The sequence below is a fragment of the Solenopsis invicta genome, chromosome 5 (assembly GCF_016802725.1).
Source record: "Solenopsis invicta isolate M01_SB chromosome 5, UNIL_Sinv_3.0, whole genome shotgun sequence".
Taxonomy (NCBI): Eukaryota; Metazoa; Arthropoda; class Insecta; order Hymenoptera; family Formicidae; genus Solenopsis; species Solenopsis invicta.
The window spans coordinates 16,773,476-16,790,653 of NC_052668.1; the positions used below are offsets into that span (position 1 = coordinate 16,773,476).

Genomic DNA, 17,178 nt, shown 5'->3' on the forward strand with positions numbered 1-17,178 from the left:
CCAAAAACGAGCACAAAATTACAAAATATTAGTTAATTAAATTTAATATGTCAATTCGAAATAACATGTGTATATTTAAAGTAAACTATAAAAAAATATTCAGTAAAAATAGAATGTTATAAGTATAGCTGTCGTACATATGGTTTATTTAAATTATAAATATAAATACATATTGTAAAAATGATGTAATATGTCCTTTAATAAGAGCTTGGATGAGAGAGAGGTTTCCGGTTTCCGGTGTTTTGAAAAAAAAAATATATATATAGAGATAGAGAGAGAGAGAACGCGAGTGTCACGCGGTGCTGCCGGCAGGTGCCGCGGCGAGCGTGGCGTCATCATCGGCGACGGCGGCGGCGGCAGCGATCAAAGCCGTGCGGAGTATCCAGGAGGGCGGTCGCGTTACGCTTGGTGGCTTTGCTGGTCGCGCGAATTCTCGGAGTCGGTGTGTCGTATATACGGTGTGCGCGCGCGGTCCGCGGCGGCCGGTCGATGTGAAAAGGAGTAAGCGAAACCCGCAAAAGGGGTGAAACGGCGCGGCGCGGAAGATGACGGCGCGGCGTGTGATTTGACAAGTGGAGAAGGTAGCGCTCGATGGGAAAAGTGTCCCGTTGAATACCGCGAATACTGCTTGACGGACTTGAGTGGATTTCAAGGTATCCGTCGCGTGCGCAACCCTGCGTATGTGAACCCCTCCAGTTAGTGCTCTCTCTTTCTCTCTCTTCTCTCTTCCTCTTTCCTTTTCGTCTATCTATCTATCTTTCTCTCTCTTTCTCTCTTTCTCTCTCGCTCTTTGTCTGCTGCTCCCTTTTTACGACCGCTCGCGCGTTAGGGTAGCATTCGAACGTAATCGCTCGATAATCGTGCGGATTCGAGGCGCCGCGCGTCATCGAACCGCGGTAAACTCGGCCGAAGTGCGGGAAAAAAGGTTCGAGAGATCGATCGCACGCGAAATGTACCGCGCCGAGGAACCAGACTCCCGCGACGCCGTCGACGCTAGTATATTATATACATACATATATCTATACATTGATATATTTACTTGCGGATGTACATAAAAAATAGTGCACTTTATACATGTATGTATGTATTCACGTATACGTGTACGCGCTTGTGCGTGTGCGTAGAAACGTCAGTAGGAGTCCGGTATTTAATAATTGCGAGACGTTTTGCACGTTCTTCAGGTTTTCCCGTTTCCCACTGAGACGCGACCAATCGCGCCTCGCGCAATCCGGTTCGATCCGATCGCCACGACCCGGAGCATCATCCATAAACGTTTGCCATTACGGAATTTTATTCCGCGGTATCGCAATCCTAGGGTGGTACGTCCACTTTTTACGACAATTCAACCAATTTTCTGCCGACGCCACACATTTCTGGTACAGTAACTGTAAACGTGACAAATCGCCTCTCATGGTTTTTCAGTTTGATCACTTTGATTTTCCGTATGCCCTTTGAAAATTTCGTTACGACTAAATTATCGAGGTCACCAGCAGCGGGATTCTGTGACTCTTAACGACAGTAATCAGAGCATCGTTATATTGTCGTTGCACAGATAAAAATAAACTGCACGACGATACTGTAACGGTACCGATGCTATCGTTCAAAGGTACAGAGCTACAGAGATGTTCCGAATTGGAATAACGTGATATATCACATTTATATGTTAATTCTCTTATTGTTATAATGGAGGCATCTCTAATATATGTCGAAAAACTATTTTTGGTTGTTACATAAGTTTATTCAGTTTTTTACTTTATTTTTCAATAAAACATACATATTTGTATATTTCATTGAAAAATGGGTAAAAAAATCAAACGAATTTATGTAACATCCTAATAAAATATTTAATACGTTCAAAATATTGAGTCGATTTACTTAGTTTTTTATTAAAAAAAATATCAATGGTTGATATGAATGAGTAATACTTTTTTTGTGCAATTATAAATAATTGTTGAATCAATCCAATGTTTATTTGACATTTCGGATTATTTTAGTTTAATTGTAAAATTGTTTTTTCAGCGCTTGAATAATTTTAGTATTCTACGGCAATATATTAATTAAAAGAATATGCACGGAGAGAAAAAAAATTACAAAACTTTAATAAACATTTGTTTGAATATACAATGAAATTAATTCTAAATGTAAATAAATATTTAGTACAAGAATCATTAATGTAATTTAACTATCATTTTTCATTGAGTAAATATTTATTTATGAACCATAAGTAAATACTTCATTGCACGTATTGAAATAAATATTTAGTAATTTTTTCTCAGTGTATTAATACACATATTACAATTATTATTACAATATTGATCCTCTCTCTTTCTTGATCCATCTCTTTCGTTTTTTAAATTGTTATTTAAGCGCGAAGAATACGTGAATATAAAAGTGATCAGATCTCATACTAAAACATATGGGCGTTTGGAGTGGACCACACCGAATGCGCACCGAGCATACGAGCGACGCGGCGGGTGGCGGGATTATGAGCCGACGTGCAGACGGAAAGGGGAAAAGGAAACAGAAAAACGTGCGCTATTTTGATTTTCGGAAAGTCTCCGTCTCTCAAAATCCAGTTGCCCCGGGTGTTCAAGCCGTAAACGTCGGGAAGCGACGCGGCCGCTTTTATCGCCGCGCCACGGAGGGACGCGCAGTGCTCGAACGGACACGCTCGAATCGATTTTCCCGGTGGTTCTGCCGTCGACCGTCGACGCGGGCTCACCGTGCTCGCGTTGCGTTTCCTTTCGCGAGGGTTCTCGCGATTCCTACTCCGCCGCAGCTACCGTCGTTGCTCCGTTACCTCGACCCGGTAGATATCGTCTCTCGAGTAGTACGCGACGACGCGCGGAGCCGGATTTCCACTCGTCCTTTGACCCTTCTCGAAGAGAACTCGCGATCTTGACCGAAGGTATCCAGCACGTTCCCGCCCAAAGCTCGAAAAGTTTGGCCCTCGCCTTTACGATTGTTATGTTAGGTAGTTTTGTTTGGATAACCCGGCTTCTTTGCAAGAAAAAGAGAATTGTGACGTGCGGTATTCCGAGGTGAAGGTTCATCCCAAACAACAACGAACGTTCCAAGAATCGAGTCGAAAGATGACGCTCTGGCATCGTTGAGGTGTACAGTCTGTTCCACATGAGTGCACTGAAAAAAGAAAGGCTGTAATAGTGTATTACGAATTAAAAAGCAGTTTGATTCAATTGAACATTGAATATGAGCAATTGGCTCATCTATATGTGATTGTCTTTACTTTTAATATTTGTTTCATTAATACTGTTACTATTGAATTGACTCGATATTTTCAATTAGATTAATGTTGTCGATTCAACATCCGCAAGAAGATTTGTGAGAATACCGTTTTAAAGTACATTCAATTCTTACTTCGTCAACTATATTTTCCAATTTTTTTGCATATTTCTCAATTGTCGGTGAATTTTTCCAACAAGTTTTGCTTCCCTTGGGAAAGGAACCCGGAAAACTCGCGGAAAAATGAAAAAACTCCGATTTTTTCCGAGCTTATAAAACTTAATGTCTATTGTTGCTTTATGATTGATAACCATTATAATCATGCTTTCGTCTAATTTTCCAAAGCGACTTCCATATTTGCCGGATTTCGACAGCACAACTACTTCGGGTTACATGTACGCTTTCCCTAAAGTTTTCTCTCCATAAACGTCTATAAAAGTTTGTGACCGCCATTTGCCATTTTCGAGATTTCAGATCGTAAAGCGTACCCAGACGCCAGGCTAAAATGAATAAGTTATTCGGAATAACATTATACGGAATAACAATGGTGACTGGAGCAACATATCAGGCAACAAAATAGGTCATTGAATATGCTCTAAAGTGGTACATTCTTCTTACATTTTCATTCTCGCGCAGGTATGGTGTATACGCGAACACTTGTGGGAAGCAGACTGTAATTTCGGATCTTCGCGTTGTTTGGTGATGTTAGCGGTAGAATTGCACTTCGGGCGAGGCCCATGCCTCTTCCTCTTCCTCGGCGAATAGCGGGAGGATGGTTCTCACAATGTGCTTGTGAACCGTTTCGTCATGTACGGTTATACCACCCGTATCGTTTGGTGGAGACTATAAATAGCGTTCCTCGAAGAACAACCGAAGTAATTCGGCCCGATGGAACTCGGTACCGTCGCGTGCCCGGCATTTTATTTGATCGCCCACGAGGAATTAATTTTTAACAGTGCGATTCGCGCTCCTAATCGCGTTGAAGCGAGCACAGTAATTTCAGGTCAACTTTAAACATATCATTTAAAGTGTCTGCCCTTCAACTACATTTCAATTCGCAACATCGCAAACTCGAGCTTCCTTCCCGTGTATCGTTTCCGCTAATAAAAGCCAGGTTTCGTCTATTAATAGCCTAGATTCCGCGTCTCGGGGTTGGGGGAGCACGAGAAGGGAGGAAAAAGGAAACTCCACGTCGAGGGGCTGAAATAAATAACGCGTTATCAGACTAAGCGCCATTCGTCACGATCGCGCTTCGATCCTTCTCTGATCTCCGTTCTCGATCGATCCGCACAGATATCGGGAGATTCCGAGCCGTAGACCAAGGTTGGGAATTAACGAGTGGAAGTATAAGCGGAACGGGTGCGGTGAGGGCGACGACGGCAGAGCAACGGTGGCGGTGGCGGCGGCGGCGGCGAGGGTGAAGAGAGGGTGTGAGACAACGAGAGGGTGAAACGACAGAGCGACCGAAGAATGACGGGCGAGGACGGAAAGCGCGGTGGCGGCACCGGCGACGTTACCACCGGAGCTAACATGAACACGAACACGAACGTCACCGACAACGTCAATAACGTTAACGCCAATGTTAACGCCAACATAAACGTCAGCCAGCAGAACGGCGAACCGGAAAAGGCCCCCGTGGTCGGCGGTACCAACGTGGAGACGCTGCCACGCGCCGGAAAACAGGTAAGATTGATGACCTTTTTGTTGACGGGAAGCACCCGAGAACGATATATCTGGTACCCTTAGAAACCGGTGTGTGACTTGAACGAGCCTTGGCTTGATGTGTCTCTTTTTTTCAATTTTATCTACGACGTAAGTGGAAGAAGGAAAAAGCGAGGGCGAAGTTCGCCCATTTTGCAACCCTAGAAATTCGAAACGCATTGTATGCCAAACGATGCCGCGATGAGACATTAATTTCAGAAAAATTTGAGTATAGGGTTAGCTTTAAAGGTACAGAGAGTGAAATTCTCAATACTATTCGAGCACATTAAACACAAAAAGAAAGTCAAAACTTCTTTTATAACGATTTTGACTAAAATGAGTTACAATAATTTTCTCTTTATTATCTAATCCCTCCACTTCTGTTGCTTAATTTTTTTAAGAGTTAAAACTACTCTTTAAAGAAACATTCATTGAATTTTTTGAAAACAGTACGAGAAAATATTTACAATAAAAATTGTCCTGAAATTCTACTCAAAATAGGTATGTTTCATTTTTTTTCTTTTTTTTATAATCTTCTGATTGAAATCGCATAAATTTTGTATATATGAGAATCTATACATAAACGAATAAGTGTTAAATATTCTAGAGAGAGATCTAGAAACGGTTAAATTCTGAAATAAGTATAGAATTTTATTGTAATACAGTGGAATATTTTTAATAAAGCATTTGATTTTATATTAAAATACGCCAGAATAAAATATAAAATATTTCGAAATGATTGTTTTTTGATAGCTACTTTAGTACTTGTATATGCAGAATTTTTGTCAACTGTTTTGGTTTCAAAAGATATTCCACTGTTTTACAATAAAGTTTTTGTTATCTTAAAAACCTAAGCGTTTCTAAATCCACGTTTATCTGCAAAAATTTTTATTATTTGATCGATGGAATATTTGCGCCTTTAGAATATTTGACACTTATTTGTTTACATCCTGTATATAATCATGTTTAAAAAATTTTGCTGTCTCACGTAATACTCGGAGTTATCAAAGTACTGCATGGTGTGCGCATTAGTTCGTCACGAACATATGCATTATTTCGGCCACGAGACGAGGGAAGTAGGTGGCATTATCGCAAATAATAGGCTTCGTATATACATGGCATCCAATAGCATATACGGGCTCGTATTCAACCGTTTCGCCGCATGTCTGCTCGCTGTTTCGATTGCGTGGGTAAAGTGCGAGAGGAGGGTTCAGTACAGCTGTACTCTCCCATTTGACACTCTCTTCTCACGCGCTACGTTAATTTCTTTGATAAAAAAAAAACTTTCTGCATGAAGGAAAATTTTCATTTCTCTTATTTTTTTGCTTGCAACATTATTTTTTGTCGAAACCCGAGGTGTTTACGGATGTGTTTGATCATCTTGTCGTGTTGCAATGTTGAGCAATAACTATGTAATACTAAATCTACGACACGAAATGTGTTTTTTGCCGAGTGTTTCGTAACTTGAACTGGACAAGGCCATGTCAAGATCCCAGAAAGCGCGATTCTTATGAAGCCCTATTTGCCTATTCGCCTGATCTGTCGGACATTTAAAAAAGTATCAACAATGCGACCGTTTTTGTCGCAGATCGTTACGTCGCGTCCACCGCGTTAGCATGCAAAACGATCATTAAGACGAAGTGGCCGGCCGATTATTGCGGCACAAAGGTCATGGTTACTCCAGGACGTAGGCTGCTGTGAAGGTAGCAGCGCACTACACTAGGTAGGGGACGCACGTGTTCATGGTACCGCAGATCCTGAACGCTCCTCTCCGGGATAGAGGAAAAAAATTCCCACGTCGCGCAGGGGACAGAAAGGTAGAGAAGGTCAGATAGGAAATGTCAGACTGCTGCGTTAATTGCAGCCTCTTCCGGACCACTTATGTTTGTTATTACATCGTTAAGTACAAAAGTAGTAAAGTACGGAAGCATTAACGGTATCTTAACAGTTCGAAATACGGGGACACGTTCAAGCACTTTGTTTCGGTCTAAAAAAGAAAAAAAATTGAGAGTAAGTCGGTGAGAATTTGAACAAGGTAAGCCTCTTACTTGAGGACTATCTGAGGACCTGAGAAACCGGTTGTGACATAAATCGAAAATAGACTGCGGGTCAGTAAGCGATTCCATTTTTAATTCATGTCTGCTTAATTTCTTATGCTAACCTCTAAGTGAAAAATTTACCTTGACTCATCTCTTTCGTGGAGCATCCACTTTATCTCATCTCTGCATCTCTGAATATCTTTGTTCAGAGAACAAAGTTTATTACTTGAGTAGAGGAAAGAGATGGCGGTCGTGGAATATTTGGGATGATAGAAAATAAAGTTTCTCGCATCACAGTCTTCATTTTACATCTATCAGTACGATCTTACACGTCCACACGTAAAATTTCGAATTTTTAGGGCCGCGTTCAAGATTGCGATTCTTCAATAACAAAATTATGTGCGCGATCCGCATATTTTTCTCTCTCTTTCATCGACGTGGGTGGAGCTAGATAGCCAATAAAAAAAAAGAGAAACTCGTGATATTTTCAAGCACATATACATTAGTCGCGCGTTGTGCTGTAATAAAAATCAAGTCGAGGCTCTTACACTAATTAGAGGGTACTCCTCTGCTGGAAACAGTCGTTGCTTTATTCTCTAAAAATGTGTCGCTCGTGACGAGCGATGTATCCACCGCGCGCGTAACTCGGTGACGAGTTATTTCATTTCGCCTAATGTCGTGATGTCATACGCTATGAACGTCGCTGACTCCGCAGTTTCAACAAACATATCATCATTTCTTGCTTCGCACTGAATCTGAGAAGTCAATCCGTAGATCGTTGCACGTGGAAATATAATTAAAACGTAGTGGTCAGAACGTATCAGACGCTATCGCATACAGGGCGCGGCATCTGAAACAGTACGATTGTATATCTATGGCTGAAAGGTATCTATGAAAGGTAATAACGTAAGATAAAACAGCAACATTTTTTTTTTTAAGTCATAACTTCTTTATTAATCATTTTTACAATAAAGACGTGTACATCTCGTACAATAATTATAAAGAAAAATAAGAATGTTACTAATAAAACGGAGTAGAGTTGCTTGAGATCCATGGCGGAATTTTGTGCGCGACTACATCGCTGCGACTAAGACGTGGCATTGAGCCTAGCTTATAGAATAATAAACAATATAACTGGTCGTGCATATGCAGCGACGCTTAACGAGATTCCGCGCAGTTTTCAACAGCAGCAGTTCGTCGTACCTATTACACGCGAGGATTCCATTGACTCACGTTACGTTCCGCTGTATTCCGGTAGCATTTAGCTCCTGTCTCTACGTACACATTCCGGACTCTGGGATTACGTCATAATTTCACTGTGGACCTTCGCCAACGAACCTTGAACAATGTCTCGAGGCCATGGCTAAACTAATCTCGAAGGGAGACCGCGCGAGCGCGCGTATATTTCTCCGTCGTAGATAAAAATACGTTTCCGTCGAATTACGTTCGCAGCTGAGTCATGTTGTTAGATAGCGAATTGATTAATTGACCAAGGCGCAACGGACTGGTACAGCTAAAAGATTGGCGGCCGCGAGATTGCGTGCCCTATTCCCCATGTAAATCAAGGCTGCGGTTTATCGCGAATATATCTCATTGTCCGTAAGGCGATTATACAAGTGGTATCAAAATTTGCGAACCTAAACATTCCGGAGTATCAGATGTTCCGAGCAACGGAGAAGAAGGGTTTTTACGTAAATTGTATTTTAGATAATTAGATGAGATACGCTCTTCCAGCTCTTCCTTTCTTAATGTCTTTTGTTCGTGTGTTCTAGAGCGCGAAAAAGTGGCCTACTTTGGAGAATTTTTTACAGTAAACTGCTGAACATATTCTTTTATATTTTTATACATATCCGTTTGCACATATTTAATAAATATCTACAAATTTTCATATAGTTAATTCTTAATTTTCATGTTACCTATAAATTTTTAGAAACAAACACGTTTTAGAGTTGGTTGATTTCTCAAAACTATTGATAGCTTCTATCAGCTTGAATTTTTGTTTGAAACATATTTATTTATCATTGATGCTGATTTATAAACTAGGATTTATAAACTAGGATAAATAAAAAATGTTGCAATTTATTAAAATAACGCGCGCGGTTAAAAAAAATATACCTATCCAATTTTAATTCTATTAAAATCTATTGAATTTAATATCTATAAAAAAAACAATCTATTTCATTAGAATAGATATCGCAATAATCCCAGTTTATCCGATAAACAGACATCTTACTTTATATATGCAAACGTTAAAGTCAATCGCTTTAGCTGTTTCCGAGAAATTGTGTTAACCGACTTGAAAAATGTGTTTATTTTTAAATTGACGTAACACAAAGACTAATAAACATTTAACCATACCAAAAATTTGTAGATATTTACCAAACATGTACAAGTAGATGTGCAAAAGCGTAGAAAAGTACGTGCAGCAGTCTTTTCTTCAAAAGAAAATTCTCGAAGAGGTAAGGCAAACTTTTTCACATTCTAATCTAAAATACGTCCTTAAATTTAGAGTCTAAGATTCTCGCGTGCTAGAGAATTTTTCATTGAAGTCGAGGGAACTACGGGGAACTCATTGCGGAGGGTTGAACTAATCGGATTAGAAAACGACACAGCCTGTTTGCCGCTTGGATTTGAAATCTTGCCTGTCCTTCAGGACGTCCGCCTGCGCAGACAAAAAGACACGAAGGTGGTGCTGCAGCGATTACGAATCTAGGTCAATCGCGACGCATTACGCGAGGGGTTTTAGACTTGTACATACGTCTGACGATTCCTCGTGCTCAGCGGCGGCAGCCAGGCCGTCGCGTCGTTTCCCTGATGCGCTTTTAAGGGACGACTATATTGCCAATCAGCTTGACACGCGAGTTACATCTGATTGCACGTAATAAGGCGGTACTTGTAATAACGTCACGTCGCGACAGAGGCACGTGCGTTTCTTACGGTGATGCATTATCCCTCTTCTGTGAAATACCGTGGGCACAAGTGCCTCAAGTATTTGAGTAAATTATTAAAGACAGCTAGGACCTAGGGCACGATCGTACATACATCTAATTTAACATTTAACTGCTAAACTTAGAGAGATGAATTTATCTTGGAACGAGCCATCTAAAAAAAAAAAAAAAATGTAGAATACATTAAATAAAATATACAACTATACTCCGACAGGATGATAACGAAAACTTAAGGAATACATAATTAAGAACAAAACAGAATACTTTAAGCTCTTTTCAAGTAATCGTCGATGTATTTGGAGAAAACGTGTGCTAAAATTAATATTCCTACGTAAAAACCGCGATCTATACAGCGATATATACGTCAGAGGTGTCTCACGCCTCAACAAGGTTATTTATTAAAACGATATTTGCATTATTTACGGTACACAATCGGATGAACAATTCAAGCGATGCCGAAGCGCGCGGCAACCGTAACGACTTTTAATAATCTCTCGTACATCGATCGGCGAGTCCATCGCACCGTGCCGTTTTTATGGCCGAAACTGTACGCGTGCATACGCGGAACGCGTTATTTTCCATTCGTCGATTCCTCGCCGGATGAGACCGCGTTGCGAAATTACAGACGGCGACGCACACATACACACCGTGTCGCGTCCCTTCCGCAACCGCTGCAAAGGTAGACTATGAAAATAAACGTTTTCGCGCCGGTAACGTTGCTGCAACGCTGCCGCGTTGGAGCAGGAATGCGAGACGGCTTCACACTTTGCGCTGGCTGGACGGTCCATGACGCGCGCCTCTGTGCATCACCGTGAAATTTTGCTTCGACGCGTTTTAACTTGAAATCGCTGCAATTCATCGAGTCATCATGTTCATCAGCTGGCACACACGAGTTTGAAGGCGATTTATTATGATAGGCTAGCAACTGCAATTGCGACAAATCGCTACTAATGTGATTTTTTTTTAGAAGTGTGAAATTTAAAAAGCAGCTAATATTGTATTCTAGAAAAAAGATTATGTAATGTTGGACGCAACATTATTGCTTCTAGAAAAAATTGACGCTGGAATTGTTAACGATATATAAAGATAATAAATGGCAGTGGAGAAATACCGTTCTTTTATGCTTAAAATATATGAAAATAATGCAAATCACGGAAGCAATCGAAAAACATTTTTACAGAAGATGTTACGACACGTTGGTTCTTTCCTGAGTCGCTTCAAGAGCGTGTGATTTAATAAAAATCACATTTATTTAAAGTGACAGCCTTTAGAAAGTGTGTTAAACTAATTGCCACTCTATCCTGCAGCGAGTATTCATTTCAAGTTGACAAGAGCTTCCGCGGAAATTTGGCATCCTGCCCTTGACAAGTACTTAAATACTAAACCCAACGTCGGAAGCGGCCGTGATTGACCCACTTTAATAATATCTCGTAAAATGCTATTGTCGTTAACAGCAACGAAGATGGAATTCGATACTAACAGCAGCAGGAAGAGAGAGAGAAAGAGAGGGAGAGGGAAATTTTCCACTACAAATCCTGTTAAAATAATTATTAATAAAACTGTAAAATTATTTTGGCCTAGATAAGCTCTTATTTCTTTAAATATTTTGATTTACATATAAATCTGTTAACCAGAACGATTTTATGTCAGAAAATACACTGAAAGATGAGTTTGGTGGTAATAATCGAGATGATAGTTTCTAACCTTTGATGAAATAATTTCAATTAAATGTTCGGTTAATATAATTAAATATTTACTAATCGTTTGATAACCGTTTAGACCGATTGATTATTATTGCATATGTTTGGGAGATTGCTATTAATATAATGACTAAATATTATTAAATATTTTATTATTCTAATCATACATAATTTAATTAAAATTATTTCACCGAAGTTTGATTATTATTATTATTAAACCCTTTTGTTCAGTACTTAAGAAGATAATCGTAATAATTTAAGTTGGGGCCTGGTTTAAAAACACACGCGACACATGTGGCTAACATATGGTTAAGACACATCAATTGACAACGTACACAAAGAGAATTTTCTTTTAGAATTTATTCTAAGAATTATGGTAATCTACTAAAATTTAACCAAATTTTATTAAAGTTTTATTAAATTTTATTAAAAATGTAGTAAAATTTTTTCAAGTCCATGTTGTCTCACTACCATGATTTTAAAGAGAAAATTCCGCGTATGATCAGAATTAGATATTCCATTAACAAAGCAATGATACAATGTCTAGGTCCTAGAAAATTTTGAATAAAAAAATTAAGGAGAAGAAGGAAAAATCTTAAAGGATTGCAAAATCCAAGAATTCGAAAGGCGAATTAGGAGCTTTGTTAAAATTAAGATTCATATTTGACAATTTAATACAAGTTCTTTTTTTATCGATGTATTTTTGAGTATTACTTTGCCTAATCGCGTCTTTAATGAATTAGAGATTCTAACAGGCTTCAAAGTACTACCTGACGAAGCAGCCGACGAAGCGCGATAATTCGTATGCACGTTTCGGCTGCTGCACACTTCTTTAAACACACACGCGATAAGTAGCGAGGTGTGTAACCTCAATAGAAGGGTTGAAAGCCTTCTCGCGTCGCCGATACTTTTTCCCCTTTTCACTTTCTCCGTTCTTTCGAGTTGGGGGTGTCTCACCACGCTCTCGTGATCGAAAAGGGTTCGCGCCAGCCGAACGTTCTTTAATTTGTCTGACAGGGGGAAGGAACGTGGCGGTTTACCCTAACGATTTTAGAATTCTCAGCCTTTCTCCACTCTTCCTATCGCAGCTGCGCAGGAAACTCGAGGATGAGTGAGCGAAAGATAATTTAATGCAACTTGCCACTCTCGAGAATTATGTAGATTAACGGCTCAGTCTTCTTTTTACGATTATGCGCCGGTTTTACGCGACTGTTATGCGGTATGATATGCGGAATAATTTTTGCATATTCAGATATGTAAAAAAATGCAAGTTTAAATGTAGGAGAGAAATACGAATCATTTATTTTCGGGAAATTACCTTCTTGCGTTTATTTTTTTATTTTGTTAAAATCTTAGCTCTATTTTTAGATTTTTTATTAATTTAAATTTTTTGTTTAAATATTATCAAGATATCGTATTTTGTAAAAAATGATAGGCATACTCGTTTACGTATTTAATATATTGATTGAGTGAATTGACGTTCCTTCTCCATTATTTGAGTGCGCATGTTAGCTTCAGCTCGGACAAAAGAATTATCCGGATGAACGTAGCATCCAACAGAGAATAGGCTACATAGCGTTTTGTTGTTGTCCTAATTCTTGTGTGACATTTTATAACACTCGCTTTTGCGCCGGCATCCTATATAATCGATACTGACCTACTTCAAAAATGTTGCACGATGCATGCGTGATGGAAAACGTCCTTGTAATCGTAATAATTTGTTCATTGGGAAACCCTCCATTATTTGTTATAATTTTTGAATCTTTAGTACTTAAAATATCTTTTAATTATGCGTATATACTTGGTACACGCAGGACGTGCAAGTAATATTATGTCGCTTTTGGCTGACAAATGTGAAAGCATTCGTCGAGTATGATATCGTACATCAGAACACAGTTGTTTTCAAACTAGTGCAATAACCTGCATCGATTATCGATTATACGGCTAGGTCAACTGTTAGTGCATTTATAATTGGCTAAGATTATCAGGTCGTATGCTAATTACACTGTTATAACGGAAAAGGCGATCAAGGATGGTAGGCGGTCTCGTGCGATTTTAATTCATTTCGTTCACGTGAGAATTTTAATCTACTTCTTCCGACAATTAAATAATGTTATTCAGTGTCACTGCATTCTACTGTTCACTGACACGTTTCGCGGCAAAACTGCGTAATCGGAAAAAAAATACAAAGACCTCAGAAGTTATATTCAGAAGAATTTATTGACATACAAGAGAATTCTTGTTGAACATGTTCTGACGATTAGATGAAAAATTTCAATTCTTCAATTTAATTACAGATAATAATTTTTCGGAGAACCGTTTTCAAAATGTAAAAATTTTTACAATTATTAGAATATTTTAATTGAATTGATTCCTTTTTCATTTTGCCATTTTATCTAAATAATGCACAAAGAATTAATAAAATAAAATAATCACAATTTCTTAAGATTATATTTTTAATTATATTTTTAAAGGAATTTTCATTATATTTTTAAAGGAATTTTAGCTCCGAATACAAAATTGTTGAATTTTACTTTTTTGTGCCAGGCACAATTAAATTACACTTCAAAAAGATCAAAGTGACTCGATACAATTGAACCATCTATCAAATACAGTAGTATGCGTTTCGCGCAAGCGGACAATCAATTGTCATCGAAATCAAACGTAATTACAATTAGAAATTACAAGAGAAATACTTCATAGAACATATTGCGTTGGCGCCATTCTGTACATTGGATTAATTGATGATCTCAATTGTTACATCAGTACCTATAAATTGTTGTTAAAAAAAAAAAATAAAAAACTGGTAATTGCAGGAATAAGTGACTGATGGACGGAATATCTTGTCTCGATTGTAGAACATTTAACATTTTTACTGCCATGTAATGTATTGTAATGACTGTCACATTAATATGAATAATGTTAATATTGGCCTTAGAGCTGTAGCGAATGGCGACTCAATTTTCATTCAATTTGCATTTACATGAATATAGCGATAAATAAGAGGCTTTATTTGTCCAAATGTTATTATTATCAAAAAAACACAGGTAGAATTTATTGTATACAATTTATGTATTGTTGTAACGGCCAAAGTATCATATTAATCAATCACGACGAGTTTTCGATCGAAAGTAGTAACATTTGGAAAAATAAAGCCTCTTATTTATCGCTGTATTCATATACTACTGTGAATAATGCTGATTCCGTCTCCTTACCTCGGTCCGAGATCGCATCACGATTATTTTTGATTAGGCGCGTACACGCACGCCCGCACGTGGCGGCATTACGTCACCGCCGGAGAAATTAAAAGGTCAAGGAATGAAAAAAATGCCAGTACGAAATATCATGAAAGGAGACCGTTAATGTATGCGCTGGTTCCTCGCGATATGAGAGAACTCTCGCAATCTTCGGCCGTAGTCGGATACGATGAAAAGCGCGGTCGATGCGCGTTCGTGTTATACAAGTCGAGCCGGCAAGTCAGCTGCTAATATAAAACGTGTTTTGTATCTGGACTTGTCGAGGCAGCATCGAGTCATCCCAATGATGAAGCAGCGAGCGTCTAATCGTGCAGAGAATTCATTAAAAATGTTTACCTAGTTTTTGCCTCAAGCCGGGATTATTGACGGCGTTTCTTGCAGTGGTTGCGGATTAAAACGCTTTAGAACGGTCATATCGAACTCACGAGTTCGATACGAGAAATTTAACGCGACAACAACTATATATACAGTTACTTCTTATTTTATTATTATCATCATCATCGCTGTATTACTTAGATAACATGCGTGACTGATCTTGTTTATATTTATTAAGTAATCCTAATCTAATGTGTAAAGAAACGTGTCTGATAAAAGGACTTCCGATGAAAGGATTTATCAGAAAGTACACATATTACTGTCGAACGGTTAAAAAATGTTGTCACCGACGCACTACGATTACGATTCCTTCTCTCCCCCTTCCCTCGCGGTTTCTTGATTGTAATCGATCCTCTTGCTTTCGCCTGGCTCGACGCAAAAGTTTTTTGCAAAAAGAAACTCGGACACGCGTGTGCGTCGATCGTACGCAAACGGTGGCGATAGCGATATCATTGATAGCTGGATTGTGACACAAGAAGGGGGCGAGGGGGAGAGTTTGATAGTAGAAAGAGAGTCGAGCAGAAGGTGGTAAGAGGAGCAAGCAGGGACCAGCGTGGAAGCGAACAGGGGGCGGTTTGCTGCAATAGCGCTGCCGCGTTCATATCGACCCGTACCTCCGAGACTCCATCTTGCCTGCCCCACATATATACCTATGTACATCTACGTGTATCTATTACCTACCTACCTACCTGTATAACGCCGTGCCCTGCCCTGCTGCGATCGCTTTTTCTCTGCATAGCATTTTTCCTCCCTTTTTCTACTCTCCCCCCTTCCTCCCCCCCCCTTCTCTCTCTTTCTTGACATCACGAATGCCAGGAAGCACTCAATTATTTTAATTCCCTCCGCGGTCTCCAATTTCGATATCTCCCCCTCCTCGTATGGTTCAGGGACATTTATGTAGTCTAGATCTACGCGGACTGCCAGAGTGACTATTTACGTGATAAAAATGTAAGGACATGTGTGTGTGTGTGTGTGTGTGTGTATGTGTATGCGCGCATTGCACGAAACAGCTATATTACTGGGAACTTTGTTATCTATATTATTAGAAGCTGTTTCAAACTTTATTTATACCTTTGCTTACTGCGTTTCATTTTTCACAAATCCTTCGGAACTTTTATCTTCGTAGGCATGCACAGTTATCCAGATAGAATTATTTATTATACTTTATATCCGCAATATTCACTTGCACGACATGAAAATAAAATTCGAAGTCGGTTTATTTTGCGCTGTAGTTCCTTCCGTTTGTCACTCCATGCGTCGTCGAAGGTATACGATGGTTATGAATTTACTAAAACTAAAGACGGAATTTGCAAACCTCCTTGCGACGAAAAAAAAAAATGTATGAAGGAGGAGATATCGCACTCTGAATAGAAGCATCTGTACGACGCAGACCTGAAATATAGTTCATGTTGCTGTTGTAATCGACGACCTCGACCCTTTCGGCCGCGCTCTCCATTTTGCCCCCCCGTTCAGTCAGAGAAGTCAGGGACCCTCCCGCCCTCGTTTCCTTCGTCGGCATACCGAGCGTACATTTAATTAAGCCCCAATGAAAAGGATGTGGTGCCGGTGATGAAGAGATTACTGGATAACGTTGGGTGACACATATACGGATATTAAGAACGGCTGAACGCGAACAGAGGGATCCGCCCGCTCCTAAGTAATATATTTTTCGGTGACTTCGTAGCCCACTCGATGACTCTTTACAAAATTAACTTTGTTTCGAAACGCACAGCTCTGTCTACGAGTAATAAATGATCAGAGTGAGCAGATTAACGATTAATTTTATTGCTCTAGTGCGTATCTTGCGTATCATCCGAGATAAAGTCTTCAAATCGGAATCAGTATTATCAGTGGAAAGCAGTAAATAGTCCGATTTGCAGTATTACACATATAAATGATCAGCGACTGTTCAATT

The 17,178-nt window shown here is 39.3% G+C and overlaps 1 protein-coding gene across 19 annotated transcripts in view; it reads left to right on the top strand.

Moving 5' to 3' along the window:
- Positions 1–355: 355 nt before the first annotated feature.
- Positions 356–17,178, top strand: part of LOC105205869 (extracellular matrix-binding protein ebh) — a 100,518-nt gene continuing 83,695 nt past the window's right edge. For 15 of the 19 annotated variants that reach the window (XR_005574736.1, XR_005574734.1, XR_005574735.1 and 12 more), the window contains exons 1-2: positions 357–653; positions 4,537–4,926. Coding sequence is in view for 14 of the 19 variants with exons in the window: in XM_039448991.1 (XP_039304925.1) it covers positions 4,714–4,926 (213 nt within the window). In the remaining 5 variants the exon portion in view is untranslated. Of the gene's footprint in view, positions 654–2,778; positions 2,909–4,536; positions 4,927–17,178 lie in introns of those variants that run through there. The other 4 variants (XR_005574733.1, XM_039448997.1, XM_039448993.1 and 1 more) reach the window with 3 other exon arrangements.